Source organism: Amphiura filiformis, chromosome 1, assembly GCF_039555335.1.
Source record: "Amphiura filiformis chromosome 1, Afil_fr2py, whole genome shotgun sequence".
Lineage (NCBI taxonomy): Eukaryota > Metazoa > Echinodermata > Ophiuroidea > Amphilepidida > Amphiuridae > Amphiura > Amphiura filiformis.
Window position 1 is genome coordinate 65,209,900 of NC_092628.1, and position 21,133 is coordinate 65,231,032.

Consider the following 21,133-nt stretch of genomic DNA (forward strand, 5'->3'; position numbering starts at 1 on the left):
TGTGCACTGATGTCACTGCCACATCAGGGTGGAAAATGCTTTACTAGTAGCCCGGGGGCACTCAACCAAAATTTTGGTAGGGGTGTGCAGCGCGGTGTGCGGCGCGGTGCGCCAAACTTTGATAACTAAGAACTGATTTTCGGCAAAATAGGGGCTTGATGGGGAAACTTCAACATTTTTGATGGGTCTTGTGAACTAAAATGGGGCCAAATTATAGGTTTTGGAGCTAAAAAATCCAAAATTTTCCAGATTTGAGCTAAAGAGCTGCAATTGTCAGAATTTGAGGCTCAAAGAACTGGAGTATGATCCAAATGTGGGTCTTAAGGAACTGCCGGAGGGCCTGAAAAAGGGACCCTTGACCGCCGCACATACCCATACCACCATTACATGTGAGTGCCCCCTCCGGGACTAGTAGATGTAACATCACAACCAGAAATAGTGAATTTATTGCTTTGGAAAGACATCAGTACCAGTTCTAAGTAGTCGTTATGAGCGGATGATGACTTCAGAATTTACATGAAAATTGCTATATCACCATTGCAGTATGAAAATAATATTGCACTGTAGTATTGTCGTAGGCGGCGATATCACTGATTATCGCACATGCTTAATCAATGACAATCTGTGCATAGGACAGGTGGGTAAGCATGTCACCTTAATTACCTGCCTTTTTCTCATGCTCCAAATACATGCAAAATGGAAGATTTGAACCAAATAATTTGGAGAGTGATTGGATCCAATATGAAAGGTTTTTGTTTGCAGTATTATATTGGCAGTCTTTGTTCACACACAAGGGTGCATGAATTTCACATTGCACAAGTAGAGACAAAGACTTAGTCTGTACAAATACAAGCTTTGGGAATATCATAGCACTAGCATTATGACAAAGTTGTATTATGGGAAATACAGTGAAGATATCATTTATATGATAATGATGCAGTCAGGGGAAGTCTGTGAAGATCTTGGTAATATTGAGAATGATATCCCATCTCCCTTATCAGGGTGGTTTTCAGCAACATTTATTTGCTCAAAGGAATAAAAATGATCTTTTGTTCCTTAAGTTCTTTTTACTGTTTATTATTCTAATATTCTGAACACTGTGTTTTGATTCCAGCGGGGTGAACATTTCCTTGACAGTGCTATTTAATATTCAGTCAGCATGCAGGAAGAATTTAATATTCCCTCACCTCTATTGAAATAGTTTCTTTTTTCTGATGAACATTGGCAAACAAGTAATGTTAGTGCACACCTTGGTAGTATATGCTCAGCTTCCCACAATGCATTTCAATTTTGAAATTGAGCAAAATTGAGCAAATTTTGACCTTAATTTTTATTTCATAATGGTCATTGGATTTCACACAGGAATGGACTTTTACATCAACAATCATCAAATTTCAAGATCTGACATCAACAAGTTATTGACAAAGCAATACATCAATAAAGTCAAAGTATTAAGTTCAGATACTGCACTGCATGTGCATCATTTATTGACACCATATGCATCATCAGAATATTGGGGTTGTAATGGAAGGATAATCTGTACCACTTACTCTGTACGATTTATAAATGAAATAGAAGACCGATGCAGTTATTTTCTAATAAATAATGGCCATTTTAAGCATATCTTTAGCTCAGAGTTGGGATATTTGCCAGGCTTATTGATAATAATCGTATGGTATGGCATATCGTATGGATTCCCCATCTCTCTGCCCCTCCTCTCCCTCTCTCTCCTCTCTGTTGCCTCTCTCTCCCTCCTTTTTCCTCTTTTTTTTTTTTGCACTAGGGGGCAGGTGCCCAAATATGCAATTTTTGCCAGGAGGGGGCAATTTCCCCCCCCCCCCCCGCAGCTACACCACTGGGTATATATGCGCAGTGCTTTTCATAGTGAGTTTTAGTGAGTTTCAGTTCATTTAGGGTTAAAGAACATAGAGTGATAAGGTATGTTCTGAAATAGCACAGCTGTAATATGTGCATTGTGCAACACTCAATTGAGGAAGGGTGATTTTTTCTGAAGAAGGGAAATTCCTCATCACAAATTTTAGGAAGCATGCTATGCTAATATGAATGATCCAGTATCAACGATGCATACATGTACGTATGCATACAGTATGTTAAAATTGGTATAAATTAGTTCCTCACTAGATTAGCTCATCTACATGTATAACTCCTTTGGGCAAATTGCTCTAAATTGAAGACTACCTGTATTAGATAGCACTCATCAATGCATAGTTTAGCTAGCCCTCCTTCAAAACACTTGATTGGATTCAAGGGTTAATGCACTTTATCTTCTCTCCTCAAGATGAAGCATTTGATTACTCTGAAGATGGTTATACTTCTGGGTTGTACTGCTAAAAAATAACTACATATTTTTATCAACATCTTTATTTCTGGGGGAAAGTTTGTTAGATATGTTTGTGAAATTCAATTTATTTTGGTTTTGATGGTCCTCCAATGGCAACTGCATGGGCAATTATGAACATCTTTCATTGACCTGGCTGTTATTTGACAGAATGTTGCTCCACAAATTACGATACTTTTTACTGCCTGAATGGTCATTGGTTTGCCTTTCAATAGACCATTGAGGCAGAATGATGTGGCATGGAACATATAATTTTCTTTCTACGGTCCATGGTTGTGGTAATAAATAGCGATGATGTCTTCCAAGTGTTGTTTTCCACCTTATGTAGGATTTAATAGCAAGTATCAGACACAAATATCATATATATGGAAAATAATATTATAAATTGAAAAAGTTATTGTTTTAATGTTTAGTTTTTGCTTAGACATTCTTTTAGGTGTGTAATTAAAGGAGTATTTTGTGATCCTAGTATCCTCTTTTATGAAATTTTTCAGTAGATATCCACGAAAAAAGCTTATTCCCAAAATTTCAGTTGATTCCGATTTTGCGTTTGTGAGTTATGCATGATAATGTGTATTACAACAGTACTGCTCCATACATGTATATCACTGTTGTAATTTCGTTCTCAGAACGAAATTCAAATTTGCGATATTTTTGACAAACAAATTAATCTGCAAGATATATTTGGTGCACAAACATTATGTAGTCAGAGGTATCCAGAGGTATAAAAATCTCAACTTTTTTTTGAGAAAAGTGGGGGGATGAGGCTATGGATCATGAAATGTCCTTTTAAAATAAACTTTTCTGTACTTGAAATGATATTAGATAGAGTGATAAAATATGACATTGTGGAATGGTATGTCTTCTACAACTAAATGGACACTATAATTGGACAGAACAAAACTTTACTACAAATTACATACATGTGTTACATTACATTTTGTACATGTTAGTGATACATTAGATCAATCTCTATCAAAAAATAATTACAGAAAATAAGTAACTAACACTACAAAGAATTGTTTTGTTACAAGTGCTAGGGGGCCTGATGCAAAAAAAGTTTCATCGAAAAAAAAATTCAGGCCCCCCCCCCTTTGTGACATGAATATTATGGGTCAACCCCATAGAAAAGCATATAAACTCAATTTCCCAGGAAAATTTGTGGTAATTTTTTACCCCCCCTTAGGAGGGTCAAAAATTTCAGGTCCCCCTTTTGCATCAGGCCCCCCTTACAAGTGTTTGTGAACGGTCCCTAACTGTCAACTACAAAGACATTTGAAACCATTAAAAGTATACTGACATCTAGGTTGGACTGCAAAGCCCGGGCTGCAAAGTCTGTTTCCTATAGTGCTGAAATGTAAAATGATCATATACTGTACATCTATAGCTTGCTTTTGTCACAATCAGGCACACTCACTACTTTTAGTAGTGTGCCATATATCATTTGTGTCATATATCATTTTATATATGAATTGCTATTGATATCTATTACTGGTTAAAAAATAAATATCCATACCCAGCATACTCATCCGCTGATTCACCAGTGCTGAAACTCTGCTATTTAATTTTAGCTCACAATGCCCCATGCATTTTCCAATTAAGCAAGCTCATTAACCCCAGAGCAATCATTTGGATGTAAACCAAATCAAAATTACGCACTTGATAAAAATGGATTAATAATATAGCCGCAGCTATGCACATTTCCATTTATCCAATTGATATTTAGCACATGCAGTTACTAATTGCTGCGATTCATAGCATATGTTTTGATACCATGGTTTTTGTGACTAATGCGTCACTGACTGTAAAATAAGTTGCAGGGCTGTGTGGAAGCTTTACCAGCCATCCAGCTGACTGGGCTATAGCCACTGGTGTATCCAGAGATCTAGGCATTTGAAATCACAGCCAATCGAGCTATTCATAATGGCATGAATTTTGCAGGTCATTTGTTTTGAATTCCTATAGGCTATATTATAGCAATGCCCAGAGATTTCATGTCCCTGATTAAACACTTCTTACGCTGTATCTATGCTTGTCCTCTTTGAGATGATATATACGTTTTTTGAATTGGTTCTTTGGTATGCACATATATTATATGCTGTGATTTCTACATCCTATTTGACCTAATTAGTGCCCTGGGATCTTAGGTAAATCAATTTGAAGCGTGCTCTTATTATTTACGGTATTCTGCAGTACAAACTGGATATTTTTCATGCAAAAAAATTGCAATTCAACCTAACAGGAACTGTAGTCTGTAGATTTATGTTGCAGTCAATAAAAATGGCCAGATTGTTTTTCAGTGATTTCATTATAAGTTCTAACCAAACTTCATCCAAAGGTAAAGTGAAGGGAGGGGGTGTGCTTAAAGAAAACAATTTCTCAGGGGGGACTAATTAGGGAAGGGGTGCCAATTAGGTCAAATGTCATCAGCAAAAGTTTTATACATTTCTATGAAGTAAGTAAAATGATAAAATAAGTCATTAAATTAATTAAAAACCACCAACTTGTTTGTTTATTTATTTATTTACCCTCAGTAATAATTTGAACTTCAATAGTAATTATTTTCTTTTGTGTCTCTCTTTCAATAGTATTGTTTTGTTTATTTGTTTGTCTTTGTTTGTTTGTTTGTTTGTTTGTTTGTTAGTTAGTTTCCTTTTTTCTTTTGAGATATTTAGATTACATTTGTATTGTTTGATAACAGTATGATATTTATTTATTATTCATTAGGCATTTCAACAAAAATATACAGCAAAATTAGACCAGCAAGCAAGGGCTGCCAGGGCCCAACAAAAGTGGCAAAGAAAGCACTGACATCTAAAAGATGAGTGGACCCCACCCTTGCAAGCTGGTCATGAAAATAAACAAAGTATTGCACTATATATACACATAAAAATTACAAAGATTATTAGCATATTAAAAGTACAAACATTTTTTTAAAACAGCACTATGTTAAAAGCATGAAGCCCCAAGATACAAGAGACACAATATATTGCACTTAGCCAAGCAGGATAAAACACACCACAATATAATGCGATAATGCCCCCCCCACACCCTATTGACTGGTCAGGTCCTGGAAAAACTGACATCAATCAAAATATGCATTATTTCTGCAATGTATGATCATCTTTGGCGAGCCTTTCAAATACATACACACATGATCTTCATAATTTCTAATATCTTGTTTTTAATATTTTTCAGCTTTGAAGTAGTTCAAATTATCCATGAAAAACTACTAGACATGACAGGCAAGATAAGGTGAGTCTAATAATATGCTAATCAATTATAATGTAACTGCATGATAATCTCAAATATTTTAAACTACATGTAGAGAGGTTTTTAGAATATAAGGCCAACTTAAAAGTTTTAAAGCTTAAAGCTTGTGAGAAAATGAAAACCTAATGCGGAATGCGTTTTTTTTTTAATTATTATTTTTTTAATATCATTTTTTTATGTGTCAGTACAGGCTTTGGGACAAGCATTTTGTGCAGAAATTATCTAATGGAACAGTAAAGTCACTGCTACAAAATAATTCTTCTCTGTGTTGAAAACTTGAAATCAAATAGGAATTTCAAGTTTTATTTTCACCTTTTAAAAAAAAAGGCAAAAAAAAAAGACACAATAAAATGAATTTCATGATTTTCAAAGAGGACTATGCGGATGCGCACAATTTTACTAACGCATACGGCTGCTTTGAGACTCGGAATTTATTTAAGATATCCTAATATATCGGAATTGCCCATTTTTTGTGCTTTTCAATGATTTAACTCAAATTGTGCCTGAAGTTACATGATTTGGGGTAACTATAGCATAGGTACCGGCATATCCCTGGTACCGGTAACCAAAAAGTACTCCTGCCATTTCTATAATTTTCAACAGGTTTTTTCACATGGTTAATTTTCGCAATACAATGTAAGTGTTCTGAACAGTTTCATTTAGTTTCATTCATGATTTGAAACAGCAATATATTGAATGGAGCCTATGGGTTACAATTGTGTAACCACATAAAGTACATAAATTAAACCCTAGCAAAAAAAATCATTTTACTAGGGTTGATTAATTTAAATCACAAGAAAATCACTGATTTTAAATCAACTTTTTATTTTTTACCATTCCATGAGCCTGATTTTTGAAATAAACTAAAGATATGAAGTCATAGAGCTACAACAGAACAGACATGATTCGATTTTAACCAAGTCATGAAGAATGCCCTCTATTTTCAGGAAACCCTTCACGGTGTGTGTTTTATCTGCAACAGATGTTCACCAAAGTAACATAAAAATATGAACAATAGATCTTAATTATTCAAATAAATGCCTTAATTTGAAGAAATCTTTAATTACAATACTACAAAATGTTTATTTATAGAGCCTTTTTGCATTTAAATTGATAATGGGGCAGGGGAGGGATTAATCATAATTATTTGTACACATAAATGGTTAATGAAGAAGTACTCATAAATATCCTCCTGCCTCCAAATTAGCTCTTATTACCTTCAACACCTTGGGAGGTACACAAGAGATGAAATTGTGCTTTGATTGGTAGCAGTGATGGATGATATTCAATTTATGCTATAAATAAAGCCTGGCAAAAGCCATTTATCTGCTATCCATTGATGCTGCTCAGCCAATTTCAATTTCATTGAATGCACTTATTTTTAAAGCAAGGTAAGGTTGATACTAATTAACACAAAAACGCATGACCCAAACCTGCCTAATGCAATTCTGTTCTATGTAAATAAAAAACAAACACATTGCTTACCATGTGTGACACGATCTGGTCCATGGGGGCCAAAGGAGGCATTTAAAAAAATTGAGTTACTGTAATTATTACATTATACATACAATAGGCTATCATTTACTGAAAACACCAAAGGTCTAGCATGCTTGGTTCTAAAGTTATGAAGTTTTTTGATTTTTATTTTCTTATGTACTTTATTGTTTTTTACTCCATATTTTTACCTTTATCTCAGTTTCAAATTTGCCGCCTTTGGCCCCCATGGACCAGATCGTGTCACATATAAGGATTTTTGGAGAGCACAGTTGGTGTAATGGTTAGGGTGTTCGACTCATAATGGTGAAGAACACAAGGTTGTGTGTTCGAGCCTCATCAGGGCAACAATCATGTTGTGTGGTGTTTTCCAACAATTATTTTTCATTTTTACCAAAAAAAAACACCAAATAAAAACACCACATTTTTGACCAAAATAACATTTTTGAAAATTTGAGGTATAGTCAAACAAAGGAAATAATTCTTCTCTTTTCTATTGTTTTGGAAACCCCTTCAACTGCTCATATCTTTGGAACAATTTGTCCAATTTCAATGGGGTTTTCTGCAAAATGTAGCTTTGCAAATGCTTTATGTACATCAAAGTACATACTGATTTTGCACAGACTGATTTTGCTTGATCACACCACATATACTAAACTTACACTTGACACCATTGTGAGTTGAAACAAAATTAAACAATGAAAACTGAAATTTCATAAATGTAAAGTCTATAACATCAATACCACAACCCAAGTCACATTTGATTTACCTACATTGTATTCCAACAAGTTACATGTCTGGAGATATGGGCTAAGCGTTATAGATGTATGTGGGTTGACATACTCCTCTCATGGTGAAGAGTATTATGCAATGCATTTATGTACCTTTGTGAAAAATCCCGAAAGCCTTAGCGATTGAATCCCTGAATCTGGTTGAATTGCGCAGTAATAATATGTGCATCAATAACACGTCATCAGAGATCTATAAAAAAGTGACTATTGTTTTGAATTGAAAAACTGATTTTCTGTTAGTGTTAACAAATTGTCACGAAAGAAATGTGTTTTACACCCTAGGTCCCAACATATTTTCATATATATTTTATAGGAGCAATACATTTCCAAATGTCATTTCTACTCAATTTTACTTTCAAAGTTTCTTCTTTGGGAGATTTCTATTTATTTAATTAATTGCATTGTAAATATTGTTTTCCAATTCAATCCTCTGTTTGATCCAAAGAGGTATCTGTATTTTGCTTAAGAAGAAATTTGGTAAAATGGGATACAGAAGTCAATTCTTGCATGTCAAGCCTGTATGGCTGGCTTGTACACATTTTTCCAATAATTCTTGTATTGTATTATTGATAATATTTATTGAAAGATAAATAATTTGATATGCTTGCTGTCATTGGTTATCTCTATTTATATTATGTCTTAATTGCTATGAAAATGCTATGAAATCTATCATTATTTATCTTAATTATATTTTTGTCTTAATGGATATAAAATTGTTGAATGGCTATAAATAGCTTATCAAATGTTCCTCATGATCGTGAGAGCAATGCTGAGTCTATTTATTGCTTTAAGTTGTGTTTTCCTGATGTCTCGAGACAATCATATTTTGGAATCTTTTGGCAGAAAACCTCTTAGGTCTAGCAATTTGAAAATACTTTTCTTTCATAACATCAAGATTTTAAATGAACAGTGAACATGTTTTTAAATTAATTGAATGCATCATAGTCAGATGAAAGTAAATAGCTCTAATAATATCACCATTGTTTTGTTTTTGCTCTATTTCAGTGTACCAATGGTTCTTGTAGGCAATAAGACAGATCTACATATGGAAAGGTAGGTAATTGTCTGTAGAATTATCTTTTAGGGCTTGAATTATTTTTTGCATCATAATTTGTTAGTCATATATTTATCAAAATATCAAAAGTGAGGAAAGCTTGTTCTACAATTTTTTAAGGAGAAATGGGATTTGAAGTTGAATTGCGTTGCAATGGCGCAGTTTGATTCATGCTGGGCAAAATGCGATGAAACCTCAAATAGTCATAATATTTTTTCTTGTGTCACAAATTTGCACTCCACAGTAAATTTTCCTCAAATATTGACTTTTTTCTGCATGAAAATGGCAAACAAAACAAACACACACAAAAACTATTTTCATGGCTTTTTTTTAATGTGAGATACAGTCAATGAGACACAATTGTTTGTTTGTTTGCTTATGTGTTTGTTTATTTGTTTGTTGCAAATATTGCTAAACACTTAAGTTTGCCAGACAAATACTTTATCGGCATTATCCTTGAGCTGCAACAGTGTTAGCATACCAACCAGCATTTTGGAGACCAGGGTGCATTCACTAACATTTACATCATAAGTCTCTCTGTACCAACCCTCGAATTAACCCACAGCACCCATGGCATTTTGCCGTGGGTGCCCATCCCCACTGCCGTAATGCCCTCAAAATATGTGCTTTACCCAAGGTAGTCACTTGTTGAAGTTGCCGTGCCCTCTAATGAAGTTGCCGTCGGTGCCCCAGCCCTGCCCCTTCATTATAAAATCATCTATCAGACTGTTTGTGTGTATTTTCTTCACTTTTGAGAAAGTGCATTGGTACCCTTCTCAAATTTTCAACAGTTGCCATGATGCCCTCTTGAAATATTACAAACTGTTGTGCTGCCTTGCCTTTTCAATGAAAATCCAAGGCAATTATCAACTTGCCCTAAAAAGTTGCTGTGCCCCTTCAGATCCTTAATTCGAGGGCTGCTCTGTACCCGTTGGGTTTAGGACTTGGCAATTTGTTGTGAATGTGAGTGCCCCATGGACCCCCTTCCTGGAACCAGAGCTTTTTGAGGCTAGTTGTATCCCTGATCTGCAAACAAACCATGCTTTAATTTAACTTTCTTTCAAAACACGTTTTGTCCTGAAATGAATTTTTATGTTGCCAAACTGCAGTTTGGTTTATAAAGATATTTGATCTTAAGGCATTGCCCAATATAATACCCAGACACATTCGATCAATAAGTGCTAAAAATACTGTGCAGATATGACTGTGACTGACATGCATGGTGAACAGTCACTGTTAAAAATACAAATAGGGCTGATTTCTGGGTATGATGCAGTCAGCATGCATTGGTGTTCTTCCTGTTTACTTTTGACTAATATGTTGAAATATGCACTTGCTACAAATATTCTCATATACATATAGGGGGCCCTATTCCTGTTTATGTGTAGTTTGACAATTGTGTTGAAATTATTAAGACTGCTATAAATATTTACATTCGGGGTGCGTCAAAATGATCTGTATGTAACATTTTCCCTAACATTTTCCATTTATCCATCGTGGATACCCTGACAGAGGCAGATTTAAGGGAAAGGGCCCTGTCAGCAAAATAGCACATGGCTCTTCCAGAGAAGCAGATCCAGTGTTTCAAACAAGTAGCGGGGAATGTAAAGTTATAGGTGATACTCTAGCCTTTTCTGAGGAAAGTCCATATGGGGAGCTTTAAGTTCCTAGGAAAATTAATATTAAGAAAGGAAGGAAAAGGTACATACATGTATGACAAAACTTTTCTTCTTGTTCTTCCTTATAAGTGCCTCCCTCATATGTATGAGTATTATCGCACCGCGCATACAGACAAGCTGTACTTATTTTTTACTCTGGAACCTAGAGTAGATGAGTGTATTTTTGAAGTACAGTCAACAGTACCAGGATGATCCCCTGCTCTTTTCGAATAGCCTGTGATGTTCTTTAACGTGCACACTACATTAATGTGAGAAAATATGCATGTGCATCGGGACCGACAGCTTAAAGTGCCCTCCGAAGCACTAAGCAAGTAGAGTGAAGTGCCTTGCTCAAGGACACAAAGAGCCGGACCTGGGATTCGAATCCTTGACCCTCGGATTCACAGTCCAACGCCTTAACCGCTACACACCGACATCGCCTGGCTAATAATTACTTGGTGCAGCAGAGATACTAAAATAAATACCCAGGATCGATACACGTGAATTGCTATGCACGATTTTGATATCAGACGAAAATCTTTGGATACCGGGGTAGAAAATGATTAATATCTCCCGTAAATGATTTCGTCTAAAGAAACCAGATCTGGTTCCTTACACTTGAAAATATGTGTTGAACAGATATGATAGTCGTTAGCTAGCGTCTTGATTAAGAAGCGTGCGTCTTGAACTCAAAATCTGACCAAAATTCTGATTTTATATTGCGTTGGTCCTGTATGGACTACAGCGCACAGGCTATAACTGCACTCACTACTCCTGTGGAGGCCTATAAAAGTCGATGACCATTGACCTCAATGTCGTATACAAGCTTACTCACACACTAGAGAGATCAATTACCCGGCTATTGTCAGTAGCCTTAGTCAGGTCCCTCGACTCATTATGCGTCTCAAAGTTCGGAACAAAATGGCGATGCGTGGCTGTGGATTCAACCTACCATGGCAATTTCTGCCATGAAGATATCGGGGCGATGACACTGTGTGCTAGGCCACGCTCTCCTCAAGCATCGACCATTGACTTTGGCTTTCCTTGTTCTGAGAATCTGTACAAATATTATCAGGTGCTAGCAACTTGCTATCAATACCATGGCAATCGACCTGCACGCATTATTAAGGACAAGTGCTAGTCAATCAATTAATGAAATCAATCAATCAATATGTGAATTTTGTCGCTTGGATTAATTTACAATCAGATAGGCTTTACTTAAGGTGTTTTCCAAAGCACAACTCTCTTAATGGCACTATCAGTCATGAAAACATCGAACAGCAGATAAAGTGAAAGATAACGCTAAATATCAAACACTATACAATAACATGTTAAGCCGATTATCCCTTTGTTGACTTGAAATAAAACCCAAGCCACTTCAAAACAACTTTTTTAAATATATGGTTATGGTTATCCAACAGTTTGCTATTTTCATGATTTTGTTTGCTTGATTAGTAGTTGCCAGACAATGACCCTGGATAACACAAACATCCAAAGGGCAAGGGCGGCTAATGCTGGTTTCATACTTTTCTGCTAGCGGTGACCAGTGGCAAGCCGATATATCGATCACTCCACCTCTTTGCCGCGGCAGCAGCACCGCTGGGAGTTGAATTCAACTCAACTCGGAGCGGTGCCGCTCTGACATATGAGAACAAAATACGATTTTGGAGTGGTGCTGAGCGGCAAGAGTGGCTTTCAGAGTCATACCGCTGCCCCTCAGAGATGTGCCGCTCTGCTTGCTGACAAGTGCAAGCGGCATGATGAAGCGTCATGCTGTTCAGCGGCAAGCGGCAGAAAGTATGAAACCAGCATTAAGGTCTGTTAATACTATGCTGCAATTGTTTTGCGGTGCAGAATACTTCATTGTGGTATCGCAATAAAGTTCAATACATTTTAACTTGGAAATGCGACGAGTTGTGTTGAGTTGCGGCAAAACATAATCGATATATCAGGAATGCAAAGTACCACAATGCAAGTGCAGCCAGAAATAATAGACTATGAGATGAGACACTACATACTAGCAGCCTACATGTATACCAATGTTGAGAATGTCAGTCAGTTCGCAAATGTCTTACATGTACTACGATCGTGTAATGATAGGAGCCCTTAAAGGCCTACATTAGGGTTTTGTTCGGAATAAAGCCATGTTCATGTATAATTTATTAATTTATATCAAGAATCACATTTTTTTTTACCGATCACAGAACAGCGTTCTGAAAACATTGCTGTCAATCATTCTTGTGAAAAAAATAGCTCTGTCTAGTTTAACAAGGGTGAGAGTTCAGATTAAAATCTGAATTCAGATTTTTTGATCTTGATTTTTATCTCTTTTTCTGCACTTCTTCTGTGTAAAAGTATAGGAGCTTTCCAAATTTCAGACTTTTTTATCTGTGGTCACTCACACTCCTGCACTAGTAGCTCCACGTTCACACCAGTTTATTCAACATAATGTAAATCCACATAAAAACTAACATGGACATAAAATTGACACACCATATGTAATTAAAATTAATATAATATTATCAATACATTTAGATGCATGTATTATTAACTTAAATTGAAACGGTTTAGTCCGATATTTCGTGTACTTTACCTTGCACAATAATTAGCTATAAATTATGCAAGAACCACAAGTGGCGTCATGACGTCACACTTATGACTGTCCTCAAACTAGCGAAAAAGTGTCTAGGGCTTGGTGCAGCATAGTATGGCAAAACCTTTACATGCATTAACCCTAACCGCCTAAGGGCTTTTTGGCGACGGGAAGGGAAAGAAGGAAATAATAAAGAGAGAAAAGAAAGAAAGAAGTTGTTTTGCTCTGGGTGGGATTCAAACCCGAGACCCCTCGCATGCCAAGCACTCGGTCGGCGACACTTTGCCACAGGTCTTGGGCTTCGCTGGCCAGCGAAACCGTGCCTATATATCACTTAGGGGGCGATTGTGTCATAACACCACGTGGGATGCACGCATGAACAGCGCATATCAAGTAGTATTTTGTAGTATACAGGAGGGTTCTAGGCCTAGGGTTAAGCAACACATTATTAATATCTAGGTTTGGCTTGTGGTTAATTATTTGTTATCAGTAGGGGCCCGAAGACCAATATAGCATGGGGGCCTTGTCAGCAACTGCTGACTTTCTGACAGCTTAAATCTTAAATTTTGATAGATTTAGGGGTTATGTTAAGTTGAGTACAGATCATTTTACTCATCCTGTATAGGAAGTCTTTATTTAACTTAAACTTCTATATTTTTGTTACTTATTATTCATTTTTGGATTACTATTGTTTTTTATAGAGTGATTAGTTTTGAGCAAGGTAAACAACTTGCAGACTCCTGGAGTGCAGCATTTATAGAGTCATCAGCCAAACAAAATGAGGTGAGTGTAGAACAGAAGATGTACAAAGGGTACACTACCCTAGCCTTTTCCTATGCCAATAGCTAGGAGAGCCAGCTGGCAAAGCAAGGGGACACATCCATCCCAAATCCATTAAGAGGTTTTTTGTAGACATGTGCTAAAATAAGCCTAAAAATGTTCAAATTTATAAAAAAAATCCACTTCCTTGAGTAAAAATGATTAACAACCCCATGAAAAATCAAACTTGATATGCATAAATTGTGGAATATGATTGCTTCTGATTTGTACTATTGACCCATGTTATAAAATAATGTGAGTTTTTGCTCTGCTAATAATAATGCATTCATCTAGTACCAGATGAATATGTGTATGACAAACTTGGCATTTGTGTTTACCCTTTGTAAAGGTAAGTTCATTGGGGTTTAAACATGTCTTTCAGCTTCTAGATTAGATGTAATGATTATTTCATGTGCACTTCATAAAATATGAATGGTTGTGATACATGTAGCTTCATAGACATAACTCAAATTAAAGACCATATAGAAGGTGCTCTCATGTTAGGTAGCAGGTGCAAAAATGCATGTGTTGTCTGGGAGTATGATGGTATGTATGATGACCAACCCCTACAAAGTCTGGTTGCAAAGTCAATGTGTGTACTACATGTATGATAGGGCTTAATTATTGCAACATCAGGGTTATTTTTTACTCTCTCAATTATGATAGGTACCAGTGTTCTAAATTGGTAAGTAAAATAAACCAATGGTATTTGACCGGGTAATTTTCGGTAAAATACCGTAAAATAAAAGACACAGAACGAAAAAAATTTGTGAAATGTTGTAAGAACCAGGGTTCAGATCCATCCAGCATGGGGCATTATGAGTAGGGATAACCATCAAAATTTTATGTTGACCCTATTGCTACAAAAGATTGTTTTCTGAGTAGAACTAATCAACAGAAGTATTTTGGTGGTTAAATGGTCAAAATCGGTCAAAAACTTTTCAATTATGAATTATCAAAGTTTCCCATTCTGACCGGTCATTGGAACGAAATAAAATGACAAGGTCCAAAAATAGCAGTTGGGAGCAAAATTGGCATAAGCATATATTTACCTTTATATATTTCTTTATTTTAACATATTTGCAAACATGAAACAAGCATATTGTGAAAGTATCAAAGGGTTTCTTATGAAATGGCACTTAACTAGTCACTGGCATAACTTATTTTTTCAAACCAAGGCATTGAAATCATGCATTTAGAGGACATTTGCCAAAACTCATCCAAGATAGCCGATATCGCACAAAATCAAACCTGCACTAAGTAGGTGAACTTTTTTTTCACAACCAAGAATTTCAATGTTATTGGGTTTAATATGACCAATTAGTAGGTGTATGTAAACAAAATCTTAAGTTTTGAAGGTCATTGACTCATTCACAACAATAGAGATTATCCTCATCATGCTCATGTGTATTCCTGTAGTATTCCTCATTCAAACCAAAGTAGCACTCAATACATTATGAGTATCTTTGATCAAACCAATTCAATGCTTGACCTCGGAGTTACCTGCATGACTATCGCGGGCTATTTTGAAACAGTTATGGTTGCACATTCAGGTACTTCTTTTGAAAGTCCTAAACAAGGTATAGCCAGCAGCAAGTTGTAGATGTTATAGGCCTAAATATAAGAAAACGTTTAGGGTTAAGATCAGGTGAACAATACATCGAATGAGCACGAAACTTCACATTTATGTTCAGAAAGGTGTCTTCTTAACATGATTTGAAAGGAATATAAAAATTCCAAAGGGAAGCTGGTGATTTAATTTGTAACTCGAGATCTACTTGTTCAATTTTTTAACCTTTTTACAGAGGGTATGATAGAGGTATTACTGGCAACTCTGCCAAATTACAGCTCAGTAGGCCACGTTTTTCACCTGATCTTACTGATTTGAATATTTTGTGCCATTCTTGAGCAGTGCTAAACTCAGCCACTGGCAATTAAGCGCACTGTGGCGATGGACCAATTTTGACTCGCACTTACAGAAAAACAAAATAAGTTATGTTGCTGTAATTTGCAAGATAGTTACAAAATATAATTGGCAGTAACTTCCCCAAATTTTACAGAAAAATATTGAAAAATAAAAGAATGAGATCAATTTAGAAATGTATGTGCAAGCAGTGCACAGTTGAGCTCCCTGCATGTCTATGGGAGTGTTCTAATCAAGTTGATGGTTCATTGGTCATCCCTATTATGAGGATCCACATGGTTCTCATTGCCATGGCAACGCAAATCAAAAATTAGTGTGAAAATTACAATATTTTCTCATTTTAAAGGGCTAAAATATAAGGTAATTTTAGAGTGTTGGCCTATAAACATGCAACATAAATAAATAACTTACATGTTTTATTAAAAAATTAGACACTATTCAACTTAGCATACCATGTGTTGCTGGTACATTTAGAGTTGATTTGATTTGCTTATTGTGCAGTTGAAAAATCATACCTTCGGAAAAACACATATCATGAAACAAAGGTTTCCTTCAGACAATGCTGTGTACTTGGAATACATTTTACGTTAAATGAGATTGATCACTACTAGTATTCAGAATATCTTACTATAGTATTTTTTGGCTTGATCAAAATTGATGAGTGCAATATTTCTAGGAGAATCAAAAGGTTTCCTTCAGACAATACTGTTTTACTTGTAATACATCACATACTAAATGAGATTGATCACTACTACTATTCAAAATATCTTACTACGGTACTTCTTGTCTTGGTCAAAATTAATAGTTTGCAGTAAGTGTAATATTTCTTGGAGAATCAAAAGGTTTTCTTCAGAAAATGCTGTTTTACTTGGAATACATAATAACTAAATGAGATTAACTACTACTAGTATTCAGAATATCTAAACTAAAGTACCTTACAGTGCACATCTGACAATGTATCAAATTGCAATTCATCCTACATCATCAAGATTATAGTTATAAACTGAACTTAACTCCAGTGATAAACTTGATACAAGTGAAGGGTACGTATACAAGAATATTTCTAGGAGAATTAAGTTGTGTGTTTGCTAATATCGCTATCACCCATTTGGACTGTACAATAATGTACCATTCAACCTCATTGAATTATGAAATTAACATAACAAATCACAATTTATTTTTGAATAAGATGCAACAACAATTTGAAATATTGTTCCATGGCATGTGATGCAAACTGTTACGTCAAGAACTGACTGAGGGGGTAAACCAATTTTTTATGTATGTCTTCAACGCATTGCAATACTGTTGGTAATATGACACATCCCATTGAATTATGTGTGGACAAAGTGATTTTGGACTCATAAAACTAGCACAATTTTGTTAATTTAGCTTCATTTTCTTTCATTTTTCACCACCTTTTCTTAGAAAAATATATACTTCGAATATATGTAACAATGTTGTTTATAGCCGTTCTAAACTTGGGGAAATTAACCTTTCAAATTGGGTAAAGTTCTTTTTGGACCACACTGTATTTTCTTGGCAATAATGAATGGGAAAGAGTGGGAGGTTTGTGGTACTCTATGCATTTACATAGCTGTTAAATATCAACAATCAATCAGAACGCAAAATATTGTAACAAATGAACATAAAGTTCGAATTATATACACAAATTATGAAATTTGATTATTTAAAAGGGCATTTTGTGATCCACAGCCTCATCCCCCCTGCTTTTCTATAAAAAAAGTTGAGATTTTTATACCACTGGAAACCTCTGGCTACATAATGTTTATGTACAAAAATATCTTGCAGATTAATTTGTTTAGCAAAAATACCACCACATTTGAATTACGTTCTTGTACACCAGAACGAAATTACAACAATTTTTCAATCCATTATGGGAACAAGGGTGCACTCTGGTATAAGCACAGTAGTAATTTTGGCTAAGTTCTCAGATCATATCAGTGCTTTTCTTTCACATTTAAGAACAAATATAAAAAAATATCAGTTAAAAATTAACATTCCATTCTTATAATTAAAATAATTGACATAGATGATAGAAAATACTGGTACATTGGGCATTTTCAAATGAGGAAGATTGTTCTTTAAAAAAAATTCAACTACTAGCCCCTCCCCGGTTATAAGCCCACCCCCATTTTTGAAGTGAAATTGCCCATCTGGGGAGGGGGGGGCTTATACCCGAGTGGTTACGGTATATGCAATGAAGTATTCAGGGTTGCCAGATAAGGCCTTCTCAATGTGTTTGGCTGCAAAGTCATCCATTAACAAGTTGGCACTTCACGGTCACTAATATTTTCCAGTTGGCATTTCAAATAAACTAGTGGAGAAGGCCTGTGCTAAATCAATATTGGAAGCTGTACAAATTATACAGAATACATGTTGAAGAATTTGTGGCAATTTTTTTTCTTCTATGAATTGGAGCCATTACAATTGGTAATAACTTCCAGCCACTGCTTATAGCTAGATAACAGAAATGAAAGATTTATATTTCACCCACTTCTGAAAGAGTAGGCCAGTACTGGAGTTAACCCCATGCATTCTGACTCTTATACCAAATGCAATGGACAATAACTTTGTAAAAGTCCCCAAACATTTCAGAATTTATCATTAAGATTAACATGAGCAACCACTTTCGATTAAGGGCGGACATGCTCAGTGTTGGTTTAGTTGTGGTTCTTGAGATATATATATCATATATAGGAAAATTTTGATTTGTAGTAAAAAACAAAGTAATTATATAGCTTTGTGTCAGTAGCATTTAGATATCTAATGCTGCAAGTGTACATTAATATGCCACCTGAGAGTGGACCACTTACATTCTAGTATGTACTGTAGATCAAGCAAAGCTGCATAATACAGCATGAGTTGAGAAGAAGAGAAAAATCCACAGTACTTAATGTGAAATATTATCCTTTGCCCAAATAAGAGAACCTGATACACCTGAACTATAAGACTCATCTAATGTCCGTTGCTGTCACATAGGGAATGCTAAGATATGGGCAAGTAGTATTTGATTACGGTCACTAAATGATTTGCCTTTTAGCAAAATGTTTTCACCGTCAGTGATTTTGATTGATTTCTACATGGTACTTATATTTCGGCTTGGGCTTGAATTAGTAATCCAGTGATCCTTCTTTGTGGCAGTGGTACTTTTACTTGACATTGGACTATGAAAGTAAAGGTGTTAACTCAGCCTTTAATGACTGATGTACATGCTCCAATTGTTTTATCATGTGAGGCTTCAATGTCTCCCTTCTTTCTATTGAGTATTTAGATTATTTATTTGATTGTTTATTTTGTTTAATTATTTATTATATTCTTGTTTTTTTTCTTCCTCTGTTTCAGAGCGTTGTAGAAATTTTCAAATCAGTTTTAAACCTGATAGAAAAACAAGATGGCAATACACAAAAGGAGGAGGATAAATGTGTAATTTTGTGAGCTTTGTTATAACCGATCAACCAACCAGACACCTCTACTGAAGAGGAAGGCAATATTGATCCTCCTGGACCAGCTGTGTGAAAAGAAAACCAACTTTTTTATTCTTATTTTTCCAATAATTGTACTAATACACAGGTATTACCTCTGAACAATAATTATGTTGGAAATATTGCTTATGTTCAGGTAGTCTGGCTCTTACACAGTCAGATTCCTCTATTTTAAATTCATGTTTACACATAACATGGTTTTGCAAGATGTATGTAATACATTATGGTGATGCCGTGATGGCCATGACATACATGTGAGGTATTTTCAATTTATCTACCATATATGTGACACAATCTGGTCCATTGGGCCAAAGGTGGCATATTTGAAATTGAGATAAAGGCATGGAGTAAAAAAAACCAATATAATACATAAGAAAAATAGACATCACAAAACATCCGAACCTTAGAACCATGTATGCTAGGCCTTTGGTGTTTTCAGTATACGATGGACCAATGTTTGTAATTTATATAATAAAGTTTTCAAAAATGCCTCCTTTGACCTCAGTGGCGCAGATTGTGTCACATATTGTAACCTATGTAACCATCATGTAACTAGTAAGTATACCACATGCTTTGAAATTGCATGGTACCTATGGGGTACCTGTGCAGTAACAAAAAAAAAGCATATTTGCCAAATATTGGGTTCATTTAAGTGGCTTATAATGTAGGTACGTAAGTAACGTAACCTGACGCCAAAGGTAAAAGGTCCACAACTTGGAAGTACCACAGCCCTCCTGGCTACAGGCCTGGTGTTTGTTGTAATGAAAAACTTCCATTGAAGAAATCAAGATGGTAACCCCTGTGAGGTATTGGGGATGTGCGGCTGAAGTACCAAATTTGATGAAAAAAAGACCAAAACATTCTCTGGACTAGTTATTTTTGTTCGATATTGACCAAATTCTGAGTTGCTAAAATAAACAATGAAAATTAATTAAGCCAGATTTTTGGAGGCAACATTGGAAAAGCATCCAAACCAGTTTTCTGAAATTTGCAACCTGAATATAAACTTAAGAGCTTGAAATGATGGCTACCTGAATCTGTGGCATATCCCCGTGCCCACATTTCCATTAAGAACCCTCTCTGGGTCACTAAAAATATGGTAATATCCAGGAATTTGAATACCTGTATACCTTCCTAGAGTCAGTAATTTAGATATTGTTTTTTTATTGTATCTCTAAATGTAATGATGAGAAGTATATAAAAGTATACATTTTCAGAAAGGAAATGATGCAAGAAATCCAACTAGCATAACAGATTCCTGCAAAAAGTAACAGTTTTTGAGAAAATCTCAAAATGTGATTGTACTTTACTGACTCGAGGAATGTATACGGACTATAAGTTGAGACAACTGCTGTGTTAAATGACTTGTTGAAATCTTCATGAAGAAAATGTAAATCACTTTGATAGACCTGAAGCAATGTTTCTGTTCTGTATTAGTTTGTGTACATGTATGTTTTTAAAATAAATCAAATATCATTTCATTTTGGCTTTTGCCAAAATTTGCTTCGGGTAAATAATTTTTGTCTTCATGGGAGATTTTCCATAGCAATACATTTAGTGCTTTATGAAGCACTTTAATATTTCTCATTTTGGTATGCATGCTAAACAGTCATTTATTTTAAATAATGCATGCTATTTTAATCAAGTTACAAATATAGTGGCATG

The 21,133-nt window shown here is 35.3% G+C and overlaps 1 protein-coding gene across 1 annotated transcript in view; it reads left to right on the top strand.

Annotated features, from left to right (window-relative positions):
* LOC140151078 (GTP-binding protein Rheb-like) overlaps window positions 1-20,869 on the top strand; it is a 38,111-nt gene extending 17,242 nt beyond the window's left edge. Inside the window, exons 4-7 of the mRNA XM_072173282.1 lie at window positions 5,558-5,614; window positions 8,923-8,970; window positions 13,924-14,005; window positions 19,329-20,869. Coding sequence (XP_072029383.1) covers window positions 5,558-5,614; window positions 8,923-8,970; window positions 13,924-14,005; window positions 19,329-19,421 — 280 coding nt within the window. The 3' untranslated portion in view covers window positions 19,422-20,869. The remainder of the gene's footprint in view (window positions 1-5,557; window positions 5,615-8,922; window positions 8,971-13,923; window positions 14,006-19,328) is intronic.
* The last annotated feature ends 264 nt before the right edge of the window (window positions 20,870-21,133 follow it).